Below are 15,636 nucleotides of genomic sequence, written 5' to 3' on the forward strand. Positions count from 1 at the left end.
AGGGCACAGGTTTAAGGTCAGTAACCAGGGGGCACAGGTTTAAGGTCAGTAACCAGGGCACAGGTTTAAGGTCAGTAACCAGGGGGCACAGGTTTAAGGTCAGTAACCAGGAGGCACAGGTTTAAGGTCAGTAACCAGGGCACAGGTTTAAGGTCAGTAACCAGGGCACAGGTTTAAGGTCAGTAACCAGGAGGCACAGGTTTAAGGTCAGTAACCAGGGCACAGGTTTACGGTCAGTAACCAGGGGGCACAGGTTTAAGGTCAGTAACCAGGGGGCACAGGTTTAAGGTCAGTAACCAGGGCACAGGTTTAAGGTCAGTAACCAGGGGGCACAGGTTTAAGGTCAGTAACCAGGGGGCACAGGTTTAAGGTCAGTAACCAGGGGGCACAGGTTTAAGGTCAGTTACCAGGGCACAGGTTTAAGGTCAGTCACCAGGGGGCACAGGTTTAAGGTCAGTAACCAGGGCACAGGTTTAAGGTCAGTCACCAGGGCACAGGTTTAAGGTCAGTAACCAGGGCACAGGTTTAAGGTCAGTCACCAGGGCACAGGTTTAAGGTCAGTAACCAGGGGGCACAAGTTTAAGGTCAGTCACCAGGGGGCACAGGTTTAAGGTCAGTAACCAGGGCACAGGTTTAAGGTCAGTCACCAGGGCACAGGTTTAAGGTCAGTAACCAGGGCACAGGTTTAAGGTCAGTCACCAGGGGGCACAGGTTTAAGGTCAGTCACCAGGGCACAGGTTTAAGGTCAGTCACCAGGGCACAGGTTTAAGGTCAGTAACCAGGGCACAGGTTTAAGGTCAGTCACCAGGGGGCACAGGTTTAAGATCAGTCACCAGGGCACAGGTTTAAGGTCAGTAACGAGGGCACAGGTTTAAGGTCAGTAACCAGGGGGCACAGGTTTAAGGTCAGTAACCAGGGGGCACAGGTTTAAGGTCAGTAACCAGGTGGCACAGGTTTAAGGTCAGTCACCAGGGCACAAGTTTAAGGTCAGTCACCAGGGTACAGGATTAAGGTCAGTAACCAAGGCACAGGTTTAAGGTCAGTAACCAGGGGGCACAGGTTTAAGGTCAGTCACCAGGGGGCACAGGTTTAAGGTCAGTCACCAGGGCACAGGTTTAAGGTCAGTCACCAGGGCACAGGTTTAAGGTCAGTCACCAGGGCACAGGTTTAAGGTCAGTAACCAGGGGGCACAGGTTTAAGGTCAGTAACCAGGGGGCACAGGTTTAAGGTCAGACACCAGGGCACAGGTTTAAGGTCAGTAACCAGGGCACAGGTTTAAGGTCAGTAACCAGGGCACAGGTTTAAGGTCAGTCACCAGGGCACAGGTTTAAGGTCAGTAACCAGGGCACAGGTTTAAGGTCAGTAACCAGGGGGCACAGGTTTAAGGTCAGTAACCAGGGGGCACAGGTTTAAGGTCAGTAACCAGGGGGCACAGGTTTAAGGTCAGTCACCAGGGCACAGGTTTAAGGTCAGTCACCAGGGCACAGGTTTAAGGTCAGTAACCAGGGGGCACAGGTTTAAGGTCAGTCACCAGGGGGCACAGGTTTAAGGTCAGTAACCAGGGCACAGGTTTAAGGTCAGTAACCAGAGGACACAGGTTTAAGATCAGTAACCAGGGGGCACAGGTTTAAGGTCAGTAACCAGGGCACAGGTTTAAGGTCAGTCACCAGGGCACAGGTTTAAGGTCAGTAACCAGGGGGCACAGGTTTAAGGTCAGTCACCAGGGCGCACAGGTTTAAGGTCAGTCACCAGGGCACAGGTTTAAGGTCAGTAACCAGGGCACAGGTTTAAGGTCAGTAACCAGGGGGCACAGGTTAAAGGTGATTAGTCTAAGTCCCGGAGGGGAGAGAGAATGTTATTATTGTGATCTGGAACTTGTTGCCTGAAAGGGCGATCGAAGCAGGTCGAATAGTAATTTTCAAAAGGGAGTTGGATATATAAAATTGAAGGGGAAAAATTTGCAGGGCTATGGGGAAAGGACAGGGATGTGGGTCGCAATTGGGATAGCTCTTTCAAAGAGCCGGCACAGGCACGGTGGCTGAATGTCCTCAGAGAATCACAGATATTTACAGCACAGAAGGAGGCCATTCGGCCCATCGTGTCCACTCCGGCCGACCAAGATCTACCCAGCCTAATCCCACTTTCCAGCTCTCGGTCCGTAGCCCTGTGGGTTACAGCACTTCAGGAGCGCATCCAGGTATTGTTTCAATGTGGTGAGGGTTTCTGCCTCTACCACCCTTTCAGGCCGTGAGTTCCAGACCCCCACTATCCTCTGGTGAAGAAATTACACATCCCAATGACTTTAAATCTATGCCCCCTGGTTGTTGACCCCTCTGGTGAGGGAAACAGGTCCTTCCTATCCACTCTATCTCAGCCCCTCAAAATTTTATACACCTCAATCAGATCTCCCCTCAGCCTCCTCTGTTCCAAGGAAAACAACCCCAGCCGATCCAATCTTTCCTCATAACTAAAATTCTCCATTCCTGGCAACATCCTCGTAAATCTCCTCTGTACTCTCTCCAGTGCAATCACATCTTTCCTGTAATGTGGTGACCAGAACTGCACACAGTACTCCAGCTGTGGCCTAACCAGTGTTTTATACAGTTCAAGCATAACCTCCCTGCTCTTGTATTCTATGCCTCGGCTAATAAAGGCAAGTATCCCGTATGCCTTCTTAACCACCTTATCTACCTGGCCTGCTACTTTCAGGGATCTGTGGACCTGTACTCCAAGGTCTCTTTGTTCCATGCTTATATATTTGCCCCCACCCTGTGAACTTTTATCTTGTGCAGTAACCTGCAAAAGGATATAGACAGGCTAAGTGAGTGGGCAAAAATATGGCAGATGGAATGTAATGTTGGAAAGTGTGAGGTCATGCACTTTGGCAGAAAGAAATCAAAGAGCAAGTTATTATTTGGATGGAGAGAGATTACAAAATGCTGCAGTGCAGCGGGACCTGGGGGTACTTATGGATGAAACACAAAAGGTTAGTATGCAGGTACAGCAAGTGATCAGGAAGGCCAATATACTGCTGCTCCTTGTTCTTTTATGTGGCACCTTATCGAATGCCTTCTGGAAATCCAAATACACCACATCCACTGGTTCCCCCTTACCCACCCTGCTCGTTACATCCTCGAAGAACTGCCCATCAACTGAGCCAACAAGTTGTCCCAGGATCTTTGCAATCCACGACAGGTTGCCCTCCCTCCTAATCTGGTGTCAGCAGCAGATATTGAAGCTGGTTTTGGCTCAGAGATTGACTCACCACAGGCCCCTCTCCAAAAACACTCCACATCTTCCCAGTCCCGAAGCTTCATCTCTCTGCCTTCTAACCATCTTCAGCAATGTGACAACCTTCTCTTGACTCATAAGAAATAGGATCAGGAGTAGGCCATCCGGCCCCTCGAGCCTGCTCCGCCATTTAATACCATCATGGCTGATCCGATCATGGACTCAGCTCCAATTCCCCGCCCGCTCCCCATAACCCCTTATTGCCTTATCGGTTAAGAAACTGTCTATTTCTGTCTTAAATATATTCAATGTCCCAGCTTCCACAGCTCTCTGAGGCAGTGAATTCCACAGATTTACAACCCTCTGAGAGAAGAAATTCCTCCTCATCTCAGTTTTAAATGGGTGGCCCCTTATTCTAAGATCATGTCCCCTAGTTCTAGTCTCCCCCATCAGTGGGAACATCCTCTCTGCATCCACCTTGTCAAGCCCCCCTCATAATCTGATACGTTTCGATAAGATCACCTCTCATTCTTCTGAATTCCAATGAGTAGAGGTCCAACCTCCTCAACCTTTCCTCATAAGTCAATCTCCTCATCTCTGGAATCAACCGAGTGAACCTTCTCTGAACTGCCTCCAAAGCAAAGTGTATCTTTCGTAAATACGGAAACCAAAACTGCACGCAGTACTCCAGGTGTGGCCTCACCAATACCCTGTATAACTGGAGCAAGACTTCCCTGCTTTTATACTCCATCCCCTTTGCAATAAAGGCCAAGATACCATTGACCTTCCTGATCACTTGCTGTACCTGCATACTATCCTTTTGTGTTTCATGCACAAGTACCCCCAGGTCCCGCTGTACTGCAGCACTTTGCAATCTTTCTCCATTTAAATAATAACTTGCTCTTTGATTTTTTTCTGCCAAAATGCATGACCTCACACTTTCCAACATTATATTCCATCTGCCAAATGTTGCCCACTCACTTAGCCTGTCTATGTCCTTTTGCAGATTTTCTGTGCACATTGCTTTTCCTTCCATTTTTGTACCGTCACTTTGTAGCGACTCCTGTTACCTCGCCCCCCCCCAGTCTCTCCTGCGGTGTGTGGTGAGGAAGCTGAAGGAACAGGTGGTGTGTGGGGCATGGAGTCTGGTCGTGGCTCCAGTACCGACGGACTGTGAACATGTGCAACAGTTACTGAAAGCCGAGGGTTGTTCACTGGCCTGTAGTGAGGCCACACTGACTTGTTTTTTCCTTGTGTCCAGGTGTCCGACTGTATTTCAGCAGCATGCCCTTCAAGCACCCGCTCGCTCGGCCCAGCGTGCTGGTGCTGATACATGTCCGTCTCCCGCCAGGATTCTCCGCGTCTGCCACGCCACAGAGACCCTCCAAAGTCCACAAAGCTCTTTACACCAAAGGTACGTACGTCACGGGAGCTGCAACGCTGCCCCGCACGCCGATAATCTGCTCTGTGCTCCGGGACCAAACTCCCTGTGGCACCTTGCCCAAGGGCCATTCGCGGACTGATCCGTCAAAGCTCAGGGTGCTGGCTGTCTGTATTGGACATGGGGTCTGAGGCTGTGCACAGGTTGTCTTATCAATCCAGCAAACCAATATCTCATCCTCACACCGGCACTGCTTCTGCAGCTACTGTACAATCACAGGGTGCTGCAGTGTGATGTGCCCTGACACACGGCGCTGCACTGGAGCAGTGGCATGGGCCCTGACACACGGTGCTGCACTGGAGCAGTGGCATGGGCCCTGACACACGGTGCTGCACTGGAGCAGTGGCATGTGTCCTGATACACGGCGCTGCACTGGAGCAGTGGCATGTGCCCTGATACACGGAGCTGCACTGGAGCCATGTGATGTGCCCTGACACACGGTGCTGCACTGGAGCAGTGGCATGGGCCCTGACACACGGTGCTGCACTGGAGCAGTGGCATGGGCCCTGACACACGGCGCTGCACTGGAGCAGTGGCATGGCCCCTGACACACGGCGCTGCACTGGAGCAGTGACATTGATCCTGACACACAGCGCTGCACTGGAGCAGTGGGGTGGGTCCTGAGGGAAGAGTGACCATAATATGGTGGAATTCTTTATTAAGATGGAGAGTGACACAGTTAATTCAGAGACTCGGGTCCTGAACTTGAGGAAAGGTAACTTCAATGGTATGAGACATGAATTGGCTACAATAGACTGGCGAGTGATACTTAAAAGGTTGATGATGGATAGACAATGGCAAATATTTAAAGATCACATGGATGAACTTCAACAATTGTACATCCCTGTCTGGAGTAAAAATAAAACGGGGAAGGTGGCTCAACCGTGGCTAACAAGAGAAATTAAGGATAAATCCAAGGAAGAGGCATATAAATTGGCCAGAAAAAGCAGCAAACGTGAGGACTGGGAGAAATTTAGAATTCAGCAGAGGAGGACAAAGGGTTTAATTAGGAGGGGGAAAATAAAAACTGACAGCAAAAGCTTCTATCGATATGTGAAGAGAAAAAGATTAGTGAAGATAAATGTTGGTCCCTTGCAGTCAGAATCAGGTGAATTTATAATGGGGAACAAAGAAATGGCGGACCAGTTAAACAAATAGAAACATAGAAAATAGGTGCAGGAGTAGGCCATTCGGCCCTTCGAGCCTGCACCACCATTCAAATAGATCATGGCTGATCATTCCCTCAGTACCCCTTTTCTGCTTTCTCTCCATACCCCTTGATCCCCTTAGCCATAAGGGCCATATCTAACTCCCTCTTGAATCTATCCAATGAACTGGCCTCAACAACTCTCTGCGGCAGGGAATTCCACAGGTTAACAAATCTGAGTGAAGAAGTTTCTCCTCATCTCAGTCCTAAATGGCCTACCGCTTATCCTAAGACTATGTCCCCTGGTTCTGGACTTCCCCAACATCGGGAACATTCTTCCCGCATCTAACCTGTCCAATCACGTCAGAATCTTGTATGTTTCTATGAGATCCCCTCTCATCCTTCTAAACTCCAATGTATAAAGGCCCAGTTGATCCAGTCTCTCCTCATATGACAGTCCAGCCATTCCTGGAATCAGTCTGGTGAACCTTCGCTGCACTCCCTCAATAGCAAGAACGTCCTTCCTCAGATTAGGAGATGAAAACTGAACGCTATATTCCAGCTGAGGCCTCACGAAGGCCCTATACAACTGCAGCAAGACCTCCCTGCTCCTACACTCAAATCCCCTAACTATGAAGGCCAACATACCATTTGCCTTCTTCACCACCTGCTGTACCTGCATGCCCACTTTCAGTGACTGATGTACCATGACACCCAGGTCTTGTTGCACCTCCCCTTTTCCTAATCTGCCGCCATTCAGATAATATTCTGTCTTCGTGTTTTTGCCCCCAAAATGGATAACTTCACATTTATCCACATTATACTGCATCTGCCATGCATTTGCCCACTCACCTAACCTGTCCAAGTCACCCTGCAGTCTCTTAGCGTCCTCCTCACAGCTCAGACCGCCACCCAGCTTAATGTCATCCGCAAACTTGGAGATATTAAACTTTGGTTCTGTCTTCACGAAGGAAGACACAAATAACCTTCCAGAAATACTGGGGGATCAAGGGTCTAGCGAAAAGGAGGAACTGAAGGAAATCCTTATTAGGCGGGAAATTGTGTTAGGAAAATTGATGGGATTGAAGGCCAATAAATCCCCAGGGCCTGATAGTCTGCATCCCAGAATACTTAAGGAAGTGGGCCTAGAAATAGTGGATGCATTGGTGATCATTTTCCAACAGTCTATCGACTCTGGATCAGTTCCTATGGACTGGAGGGTAGCTAATGTAACACCACTTTTTAAAAAGGGAGGGAGAGAGAAAACGGGTAATTATAGACCGGTTAGTCTGACATCTGTAGTGGGGAAAATGTTGGAATCAATTATTAAAGATGAAATAGCAGTGCATTTGGAAAGCAGTGACAGGATCGGTCCAAGTCAGCATGGATTTATGAAAGGGAAATCATGCTTGACAAAGCTTCTAGAATTTTTTGAGCAGATAACTAGCAGAGTGGACAGGGGAGCAGTGACATTGATCCTGACACCCGGTGCTGCACTGGAGCAGTGACATTGATCCTGACACCCGGTGCTGCACTGGAGCAGTGCCATTGATCCTGACACCCGGTGCTGCACTGGAGCAGTGCCATTGATCCTGACACACGGTGCTGCACTGGAGCAGTGACGTGGGTCCTGTCACATGGTGCTGCACTGGAACGGTGACGTGGGTCCTGTCACACGGTGCTGCACTGGTGCAGTGACATGGGTCCTGTCACACGGTGCTGCACTGGAGCAGTGACGTGGGTCCGGTCACACTGCTGCACTGGTGCAGTGACATTGATCCTGACACACGGTGCTGCACTGGTGCAGTGACATTGATCCTGACACATGGTGCTGCACTGGTGCAGTGACGTGCGTCCTGTCACACGGTGCTGCACTGGAGCAGTGATGTGTGTCCTGTCACACGGTGCTGCAGTGGTGCAGTGACGTGTGTCCTGACACATGGTGCTGCACTGGTGCAGTGACATTGATCCGGACACATGGTGCTGCACTGGTACAGTGACGTGTGTCCTGACATGGTGCTGCACTGGAGCAGTGGCATTGATCCTGACACAAGGTGCTGCAGTGGTGCAGTGACGTGTGTCCTGACACACGGTGCTGCGTCCTGACACACGGTGATGCACTGGTGCAGTGACGTGTGTCCTGACACATGGTGCTGCACTGGAGCAGTGACATTGATCCTGACACAAGGTGCTGCACTGGAGCAGTGACGTGTGTCCTGACACATGGTGCTGCACTGGTGCAGTGACATTGATCCTGACACAAGGTGCTGCACTGGAGCAGTGGCGTGTGTCCTGGCACATGGTGCTGCACTGGAGCAGTGACGTGTGTCCTGACACATGGTGCTGCACTGGAGCAGTGACGTGTGTCCTGACACATGGTGCTGCACTGGAGCAGTGACATTGATCCTGACACAAGGTGCTGCAGTGGGATGAGTCTTGACACGCGGTGCTGCACGGGCGCTGTGGGATGGATTCTGATCTCGGGGTGCTGTGATCATTTTTGGTCGCACCATGTATTTTGGTTTGTGATTGCACGGTGCCGTTTGGGTCCTGACTGCTGTCCATTTCAATGGTTCCTGTTAAAGCAATGATGTTTGATGGTTCCTGATAAAGCAATGATGTTTGATGGTTCCTGATGGTGAGAGTGTTGCATGGTTGCAGTGTAAAGCTGATCTGGTTTTACAGGTGTCCTGCTGTTGGCTGCCTCCGAGAATGATGATAACGATGTCCTCTGGTGTATTAATCACGACTCCTTCCCATTCCAGAGACCCCTCATGGAAGTACAGGTGAGACTGGCTGTTAGTGGGGTCGAGAGTCAGGAGTTGGAATATTTTCGGGGTCAGGGTTCAGTATATTTTTTGTGTCAAGGTTCGGTATATTTTTTGGGTCGGAGGTCGGTATATTTTTTGGGTCGAGGTTCGGTATATGTTTTGGGTCGGGGGTCAGGGTTCGGTATATTTTGGGGGTCAGAATATTGTCGGGGTCAGTATATTTTTGGGGTGGGGGGTCGGTATATTTTTGGGGTGGGGGGCCGGTATATTTTTGGGGTGGGGGGTCGGTATATTTTTGGGGTTGGGGTCAGGATATATTTGGGGTCGGGGGTCAGGGTGGAGTTGTCACTACTCGAGCCCGGCTGGGTCCATCATTGGAGGGAGTTCTGGGCACGGCATGTCAGGAAGGATATATTGGTCTCAGAGGGCCTGCAGCGAGATTCATCAGAATGATACCAGAGCCAAAGGATTGAATTATGATGATGGGGTTCAGGTCCGGGTTCGGTTGTTGTCGGGTTCAGGGTTCAGGCCCTGCCTGGTCGTCCTGTTAAATCGATGCAATTTATTTTCCAGATGACGGCTAACATTGATGGCCACTCGTGGGCTCTGTCCTCCATCGAACACTCACAGCTTCAGAGGATTGTTACTCCACTGAACAAGGACAGAGTTCCCCTCACAGATCCTCCCGTTGTGATATGCCAGCACTGCGCTCCACCAAAAAGATTCATCCTGCTCACTGCACAGGTCAATGGGGGGGTATTGCTGGAGTAATCGCTCTGTCTCTCTTTCTCTCTTTCTCTCTTTCTCTCTGTCTCTCTGTCTCTCTCTCTCTCTCTCTCTCTGTCTCTCTTTCTTTCTGTCTCTCTCTCTCTCTGTCTCTCTTTCTCTCTCTCTTTCTCTCTTTCTCTCTCTCTCTCACTCTCTTTCTCTCTCTCTTTCTATCTTTCTCTCTCTTTCTCTTTTTCTCTCTCTCTCTCTCTCTTTTTCTCTCTCTCTCTCTTTCTCTCTCTCTCACTCTCTCTTTCTATCTTTCTCTCTCTTTCTATCTCTTTCTATCTTTCTCTCTCTTTCTCTCTCTCTCCCTCTGTCCCTCTCTCTCTCTCTCTCTCTCTCTCTCTCACTCTCGGCCCCCCCCCTCTCTCGGCCCCCGCCCCCTCTCTCGGCCCCCCTCCTCTCTCGACCCCCCCCCTCTCTCGGCCCCCCCCCCTCTCTCGGCCCCCCCCTCTCTCGGCCCCCCCCTCTCTCGGCCCCCCCCTCTCTCGGCGCCCCCCCCCCTCTCTCGGCCCCCCCCCTCTCTCGGCCCCCCCCCTCTCTCGGCCCCCCCCGCTCTCTCGGCCCCCCCCGCTCTCTCGGCCCCCCCGCTCTCTCGGCCCCCCCCCCCGCTCTCTCGGCCCCCCCCCCCGCTCTCTCGGCCCCCCCCCCCCTCTCTCGGCCCCCCCCCCCTCTCTCGGCCCCCCCCCCCTCTCTCGGCCCCCCCCCTCTCTCGGCCCCCCCCCGCTCTCAGCCCCCCCGCTCTCAGCCCCCCCCCCCCCCCGCTCTCGGCCCCACACTCTCTCGGGGCCCCCCCCTCTCTCGGGGCCCCCCGGCCCCCCCCTCGCTCTGACCCCCCCCTCGCTCTCCCCCCCCCTCGCTCTGACCCCCCCCCCTCGCTCTGACTCCCCCCCCTCGCTCTGCTCCCCCCCCTCGCTCTGACCCCCCCTCGCTCTGACCCCCCCCTCGCTCTGCCCCCCCCCTCGCTCCTGCCCCCCCCCTGCTCCTTCCCCCCCCTCGCTCCTTGCCCCCTCCTCGCTCCTTGCCCCCCCCTCGCTCCTTGCCCCCCCCTCGCTCCTTGCCCCCTCCTCGCTCCTTGCCCCCCCTCGCTCCTTGCCCCCCCCTCGCTCCTTGCCCCCCCTCGCTCCTTGCCCCCCCTCGCTCCTTGCCCCCCCTCGCTCCTTGCCCCCCCTCGCTCCTTGCCCCCCCTCGCTCCTTGCCCCCCCTCGCTCCTTGCCCCCCCTCGCTCCTTGCCCCCCCTCGCTCCTTGCCCCCCCTCGCTCCTTGCCCCCCCTCGCTCCTTGCCCCCCCTCGCTCCTTGCCCCCCCCTCGCTCCTTGCCCCCCCTCGCTCCTTGCCCCCCCTCGCTCCTTGCCCCCCCTCGCTCCTTGCCCCCCCTCGCTCCTTGCCCCCCCTCGCTCCTTGCCCCCCCTCGCTCCTTGCCCCCCCCTCGCTCCTTGCCCCCCCCTCGCTCCTTGCCCCCCCCTCGCTCCTTGCCCCCCCCTCGCTCCTTGCCCCCCCCTCGCTCCTTGCCCCCCCCTCGCTCCTTGCCCCCCCCTCGCTCCTTGCCCCCCCCTCGCTCCTTGCCCCCCCCTCGCTCCTTGCCCCCCCTCGCTCCTTGCCCCCCCCTCGCTCCTTGCCCCCCCCTCGCTCCTTGCCCCCCCTAGCTAATTGCCCCCCCCTCGCTAATTGCCCCCCCTCGCTCCTTGCCCCCCCCTCGCTCCTTGCCCCCCCCTCGCTCCTTGCCCCCCCCCTCGCTCCTTGCCCCCCCCCTCGCTCCTTGCCCCCCCCCTCGCTCCTGCCCCCTCCCCTCGCTCCTGCCCCCTCCCCTCGCTCCTGCCCCCTCCCCTCGCTCCTGCCCCCTCCCCTCGCTCCTGCCCCCTCCCCTCGCTCCTGCCCCCTCCCCTCGCTCCTGCCCCCTCCCCTCGCTCCTGCCCCCTCCCCTCGCTCCTGCCCCCTCCCCTCGCTCCTGCCCCCTCCCCTCGCTCCTGCCCCCTCCCCTCGCTCCTGCCCCCTCCCCTCGCTCCTGCCCCCTGCCCTCGCTCCTGCCCCCTCCCCTCGCTCCTGCCCCCCCCTCGCTCCTGCCCCCCCCCTCGCTCCTGCCCCCCCCCCCCGCTCCTGCACCCCCCCCGCTCCTGCACCCCCCCTCTCTTCCCGTGTTCCCCCTCACCCTCCCTCCCCGTGTTCCCTCTCTCCCCGTGTTCCCCCTCCCCCTCTCTCCCCGTGTTCCCCTCCCCCTCTCTCCCCGTGTTCCCCCTCCACCCCTCTCCCCGTGTTCCCCTCCCCCTCTCTCCCCGTGTTCCCCCTCCCCCTCTCCCCCGTGTTCCCCCTGCCCCTCTCTCCCCGTGTTCCCCCTGCCCCTCTCTCCCCGTGTTCCCCCTGCCCCTCTCTCCCCGTGTTCCCCCTGCCCCTCTCTCCCCGTGTTCCCCCTGCCCCTCTCTCCCCGTGTTCCCCCTGCCCCTCTCTCCCCCGTGTTCCCCCTGCCCCTCTCTCCCCGTGTTCCCCCTGCCCCTCTCTCCCCGTGTTCCCCCTGCCCCTCTCTCCCCGTGTTCCCCCTGCCCCTCTCTCCCCGTGTTCCCCCTGCCCCTCTCTCCCCGTGTTCCCCCTGCCCCTCTCTCCCCGTGTTCCCCCTGCCCCTCTCTCCGCGTGTTCCCCCTGCCCCTCTCTCCGCGTGTTCCCCTGCCCCTCTCTCCGCCGTGTTCCCCCTGCCCCTCTCTCCCCGTGTTCCCCCTGCCCCTCTCTCCCCGTGTTCCCCCTGCCCCTCTCTCCCCGTGTTCCCCCTGCCCCTCTCTCCCCGTGTTCCCCCTGCCCCTCTCTCCCCGTGTTCCCCCTGCCCCTCTCTCCCCGTGTTCCCCCTGCCCCTCTCTCCCCGTGTTCCCCCTGCCCCTCTCTCCCCGTGTTCCCCCTGCCCTCTCTTCCCCGTGTTCCCCCTGCCCCTCTCTCCCCGTGTTCCCCCTGCCCCTCTCTCCCCGTGTTCCCCCTGCCCCTCTCTCCCCGTGTTCCCCCTGCCCCTCTCTCCCCGTGTTCCCCCTGCCCCTCTCTCCCCGTGTTCCCCCTGCCCCTCTCTCCCCGTGTTCCCCCTGCCCCTCTCTCCCCGTGTTCCCCCTGCCCCTCTCTCCCCGTGTTCCCCCTGCCCCTCTCTCCCCGTGTTCCCCCTGCCCCTCTCTCCCCGTGTTCCCCCTGCCCCTCTCTCCCCGTGTTCCCCCTGCCCCTCTCTCCCCGTGTTCCCCCTGCCCCTCTCTCCCCGTGTTCCCCCTGCCCCTCTCTCCCCGTGTTCCCCCTGCCCCTCTCTCCCCGTGTTCCCCCTGCCCCTCTCTCCCCGTGTTCCCCCTGCCCCTCTCTCCCCGTGTTCCCCCTGCCCCTCTCTCCCCGTGTTCCCCCTGCCCCTCTCTCCCCGTGTTCCCCCTGCCCCTCTCTCCCCGTGTTCCCCCTGCCCCTCTCTCCCCGTGTTCCCCCTGCCCCTCTCTCCCCGTGTTCCCCTGCCCCTCTCTCCCGTGTTCCCCCTGCCCCTCTCTCCCGTGTTCCCCCTGCCCCTCTCTCCCCGTGTTCCCCTGCCCCTCTCTCCCCGTGTTCCCCCTGCCCCTCTCTCCCCGTGTTCCCCCTGCCCCTCTCTCCCCGTGTTCCCCCTCCCCCTCTCTCCCCGTGTTCCCCCTTCCCCTCTCTCCCCGTGTTCCCCCTTCCCCTCTCTCCCCGTGTTCCCCCTGCCCCTCTCTCCCCGTGTTCCCCCTTCCCCTCTCTCCCCGTGTTCCCCCTTCCCCTCTCTGCCCGTGTTCCCCCTGCCCCTCTCTCCCCGTGTTCCCCCTGCCCCTCTCTCCCCGTGTTCCCCCTGCCCCTCTCTCCCCGTGTTCCCCTGCCCCTCTCTCCCGTGTTCCCCCTGCCCCTCTCTCCCCTGTTCCCCCTGCCCCTCTCTCCCCTGTTCCCCCTGCCCCTCTCTCCCCGTGTTCCCCCTGCCCCTCTCTCCCCGTGTTCCCCTGCCCCTCTCTCCCCGTGTTCCCCCTGCCCCTCTCTCCCCGTGTTCCCCCTGCCCCTCTCTCCCCGTGTTCCCCCTGCCCCTCTCTCCCCGTGTTCCCCCTGCCCCTCTCTCCCCGTGTTCCCCCTGCCCCTCTCTCCCCGTGTTCCCCCTGCCCCTCTCTCCCCGTGTTCCCCCTGCCCCTCTCTCCCCGTGTTCCCCCTGCCCTCTCTCCCCGTGTTCCCCCTGCCCCTCTCTCCCCGTGTTCCCCCTGCCCCTCTCTCCCGTGTTCCCCCTACCCCTCTCTCCCCGTGTTCCCCCTCTCTCCCCGTGTTCCCCCTCTCTCCCCGTGTTCCCCCTCTCTCCCCGTGTTCCCCCTCTCTCCCCGTGTTCCCCCTCTCTCCCCGTGTTCCCCCTCTCTCCCCGTGTTCCCCCTCTCTCCCCGTGTTCCCCCTCTCTCCCCGTGTTCCCCTCTCTCCCCGTGTTCCCCCTCTCTCCCCGTGTTCCCCCTCTCTCCCCGTGTTCCCCCTCTCTCCCGTGTTCCCCCTCTCTCCCCGTGTTCCCCCTCTCTCCCCGTGTTCCCCTCTTCCCCGTGTTCCCCCTCTCTCCCCGTGTTCCCCCTCTCTCCCCGTGTTCCCCTGCCCCTCTCTCCCCGTGTTCCCCCTCCCTCTCTCCCGTGTTCCCCCTCCTCTCCCGTGTTCCCCCTGCCCCCTCTCACCCCGTGTTCCCCTGCCTCTCTCCCCGTGTTCCCCCTGCCCCTCTCTCCCCGTGTTCCCCTGCCCCTCTCTCCCCGTGTTCCCCCTGCCCCTCTCTCCCCGTGTTCCCCCTGCCCCTCTCTCCCCGTGTTCCCCCTGCCCCTCTCTCCCCGTGTTCCCCCTGCCCTCTCTCCCCGTGTTCCGCCTGCCCCTCTCTCCCCGTTCCCCCTGCCCCTCTCTCCCCCTGTTCCCCCTGCCCCTCTCTCCCCGTGTTCCCCCTGCCCCTCTCTCCCCGTGTTCCCCCTGCCCCTCTCTCCCCGTGTTCCCCCTGCCCCTCTCTCCCCGTGTTCCCCCTGCCCCTCTCTCCCCGTGTTCCCCCTGCCCCTCTCTCCCCGTGTTCCCCCTGCCCCTCTCTCCCCGTGTTCCCCCTGCCCCTCTCTCCCCGTGTTCCCCCTGCCCCTCTCTCCCCGTGTTCCCCCTGCCCCTCTCTCCCCGTGTTCCCCCTGCCCCTCTCTCCCCGTGTTCCCCCTGCCCCTCTCTCCCCGTGTTCCCCCTGCCCCTCTCTCCCCGTGTTCCCCCTGCCCCTCTCTCCCCGTGTTCCCCCTGCCCCTCTCTCCCCGTGTTCCCCCTGCCCCTCTCTCCCCGTGTTCCCCCTGCCCCTCTCTCCCCGTGTTCCCCCTGCCCCCTCTCTCCCCGTGTTCCCCTGCCCCTCTCTCCCCGTGTTCCCCCTGCCCCTCTCTCCGCGTGTTCCCCCTGCCCCTCTCTCCGCGTGTTCCCCTGCCCCTCTCCCCGTGTTCCCCCTGCCCCTCTCTCCCCGTGTTCCCCCTGCCCCTCTCTCCCCGTGTTCCCCCTGCCCCTCTCTCCCCGTGTTCCCCCCTGCCCCTCTCTCCCCGTGTTCCCCCTGCCCCTCTCTCCCGTGTTCCCCCTGCCCCTCTCTCCCCGTGTTCCCCCTGCCCCTCTCTCCCCGTGTTCCCCCTGCCCCTCTCTCCCCGTGTTCCCCCTGCCCCTCTCTCCCCGTGTTCCCCCTGCCCCTCTCTCCCCGTGTTCCCCCTGCCCCTCTCTCCCCGTGTTCCCCCTGCCCCTCTCTCCCCGTGTTCCCCCTGCCCCCTCTCTCCCCGTGTTCCCCCTGCCCCTCTCTCCCGTGTTCCCCTGCCCCTCTCTCCCCGTGTCCCCCTGCCCTCTCTCCCCGTGTTCCCCCTGCCCCTCTCTCCCCGTGTTCCCCCTGCCCCTCTCTCCCCGTGTTCCCCCTGCCCCTCTCTCCCCGTGTTCCCCCTGCCCCTCTCTCCCCGTGTTCCCCCTGCCCCTCTCTCCCCGTGTTCCCCCTGCCCCCTCTCTCCCCGTGTTCCCCCCTGCCCCTCTCTCCCCGTGTTCCCCCTGCCCCTCTCTCCCCGTGTTCCCCCTGCCCCTCTCTCCCCGTGTTCCCCCTGCCCCTCTCTCCCCGTGTTCCCCCTGCCCCTCTCTCCCCGTGTTCCCCCTGCCCCCTCTCTCCCCGTGTTCCCCCTGCCCCTCCCCGTGTTCCCCCTGCCCCTCTCTCCCCGTGTTCCCCCTGCCCCTCTCTCCCCGTGTTCCCCCTGCCCCCTCTCCCCCGTGTTCCCCCTGCCCCTCTCTCCCCGTGTTCCCCCTGCCCCTCTCTCCCCGTGTTCCCCCTGCCCC

The 15,636-nt window shown here is 58.9% G+C and overlaps 2 protein-coding genes across 2 annotated transcripts in view; one reads left to right on the top strand and one right to left on the bottom strand.

Annotated features, from left to right (window-relative positions):
• The window catches only part of LOC139256182 (nuclear pore complex protein Nup155-like), a 123,442-nt gene extending 114,081 nt beyond the window's left edge, over nucleotides 1-9,361 (top strand). Inside the window, exons 11-13 of the mRNA XM_070874128.1 lie at nucleotides 4,493-4,645; nucleotides 8,505-8,605; nucleotides 9,164-9,361. Of these exons, the coding sequence (XP_070730229.1) occupies nucleotides 4,493-4,645; nucleotides 8,505-8,605; nucleotides 9,164-9,361 (452 nt within the window). The remainder of the gene's footprint in view (nucleotides 1-4,492; nucleotides 4,646-8,504; nucleotides 8,606-9,163) is intronic.
• Nucleotides 9,362-11,776: 2,415 nt separating this feature from the next.
• Nucleotides 11,777-15,276, bottom strand: LOC139256183 (complement C1q and tumor necrosis factor-related protein 9B-like; the record flags this gene model as incomplete). The annotated part of the gene is made up of 3 exons (XM_070874129.1): nucleotides 11,777-11,842; nucleotides 12,905-12,949; nucleotides 15,220-15,276. Coding segments are annotated over 3 exons (168 nt in total), but the record flags the coding sequence as incomplete, so codon positions are not given.
• Between the last annotated feature and the right edge of the window lie 360 nt (nucleotides 15,277-15,636).

This window comes from Pristiophorus japonicus, unplaced genomic scaffold (assembly GCF_044704955.1).
Source record: "Pristiophorus japonicus isolate sPriJap1 unplaced genomic scaffold, sPriJap1.hap1 HAP1_SCAFFOLD_688, whole genome shotgun sequence".
NCBI classification, from domain to species: Eukaryota; Metazoa; Chordata; class Chondrichthyes; family Pristiophoridae; genus Pristiophorus; species Pristiophorus japonicus.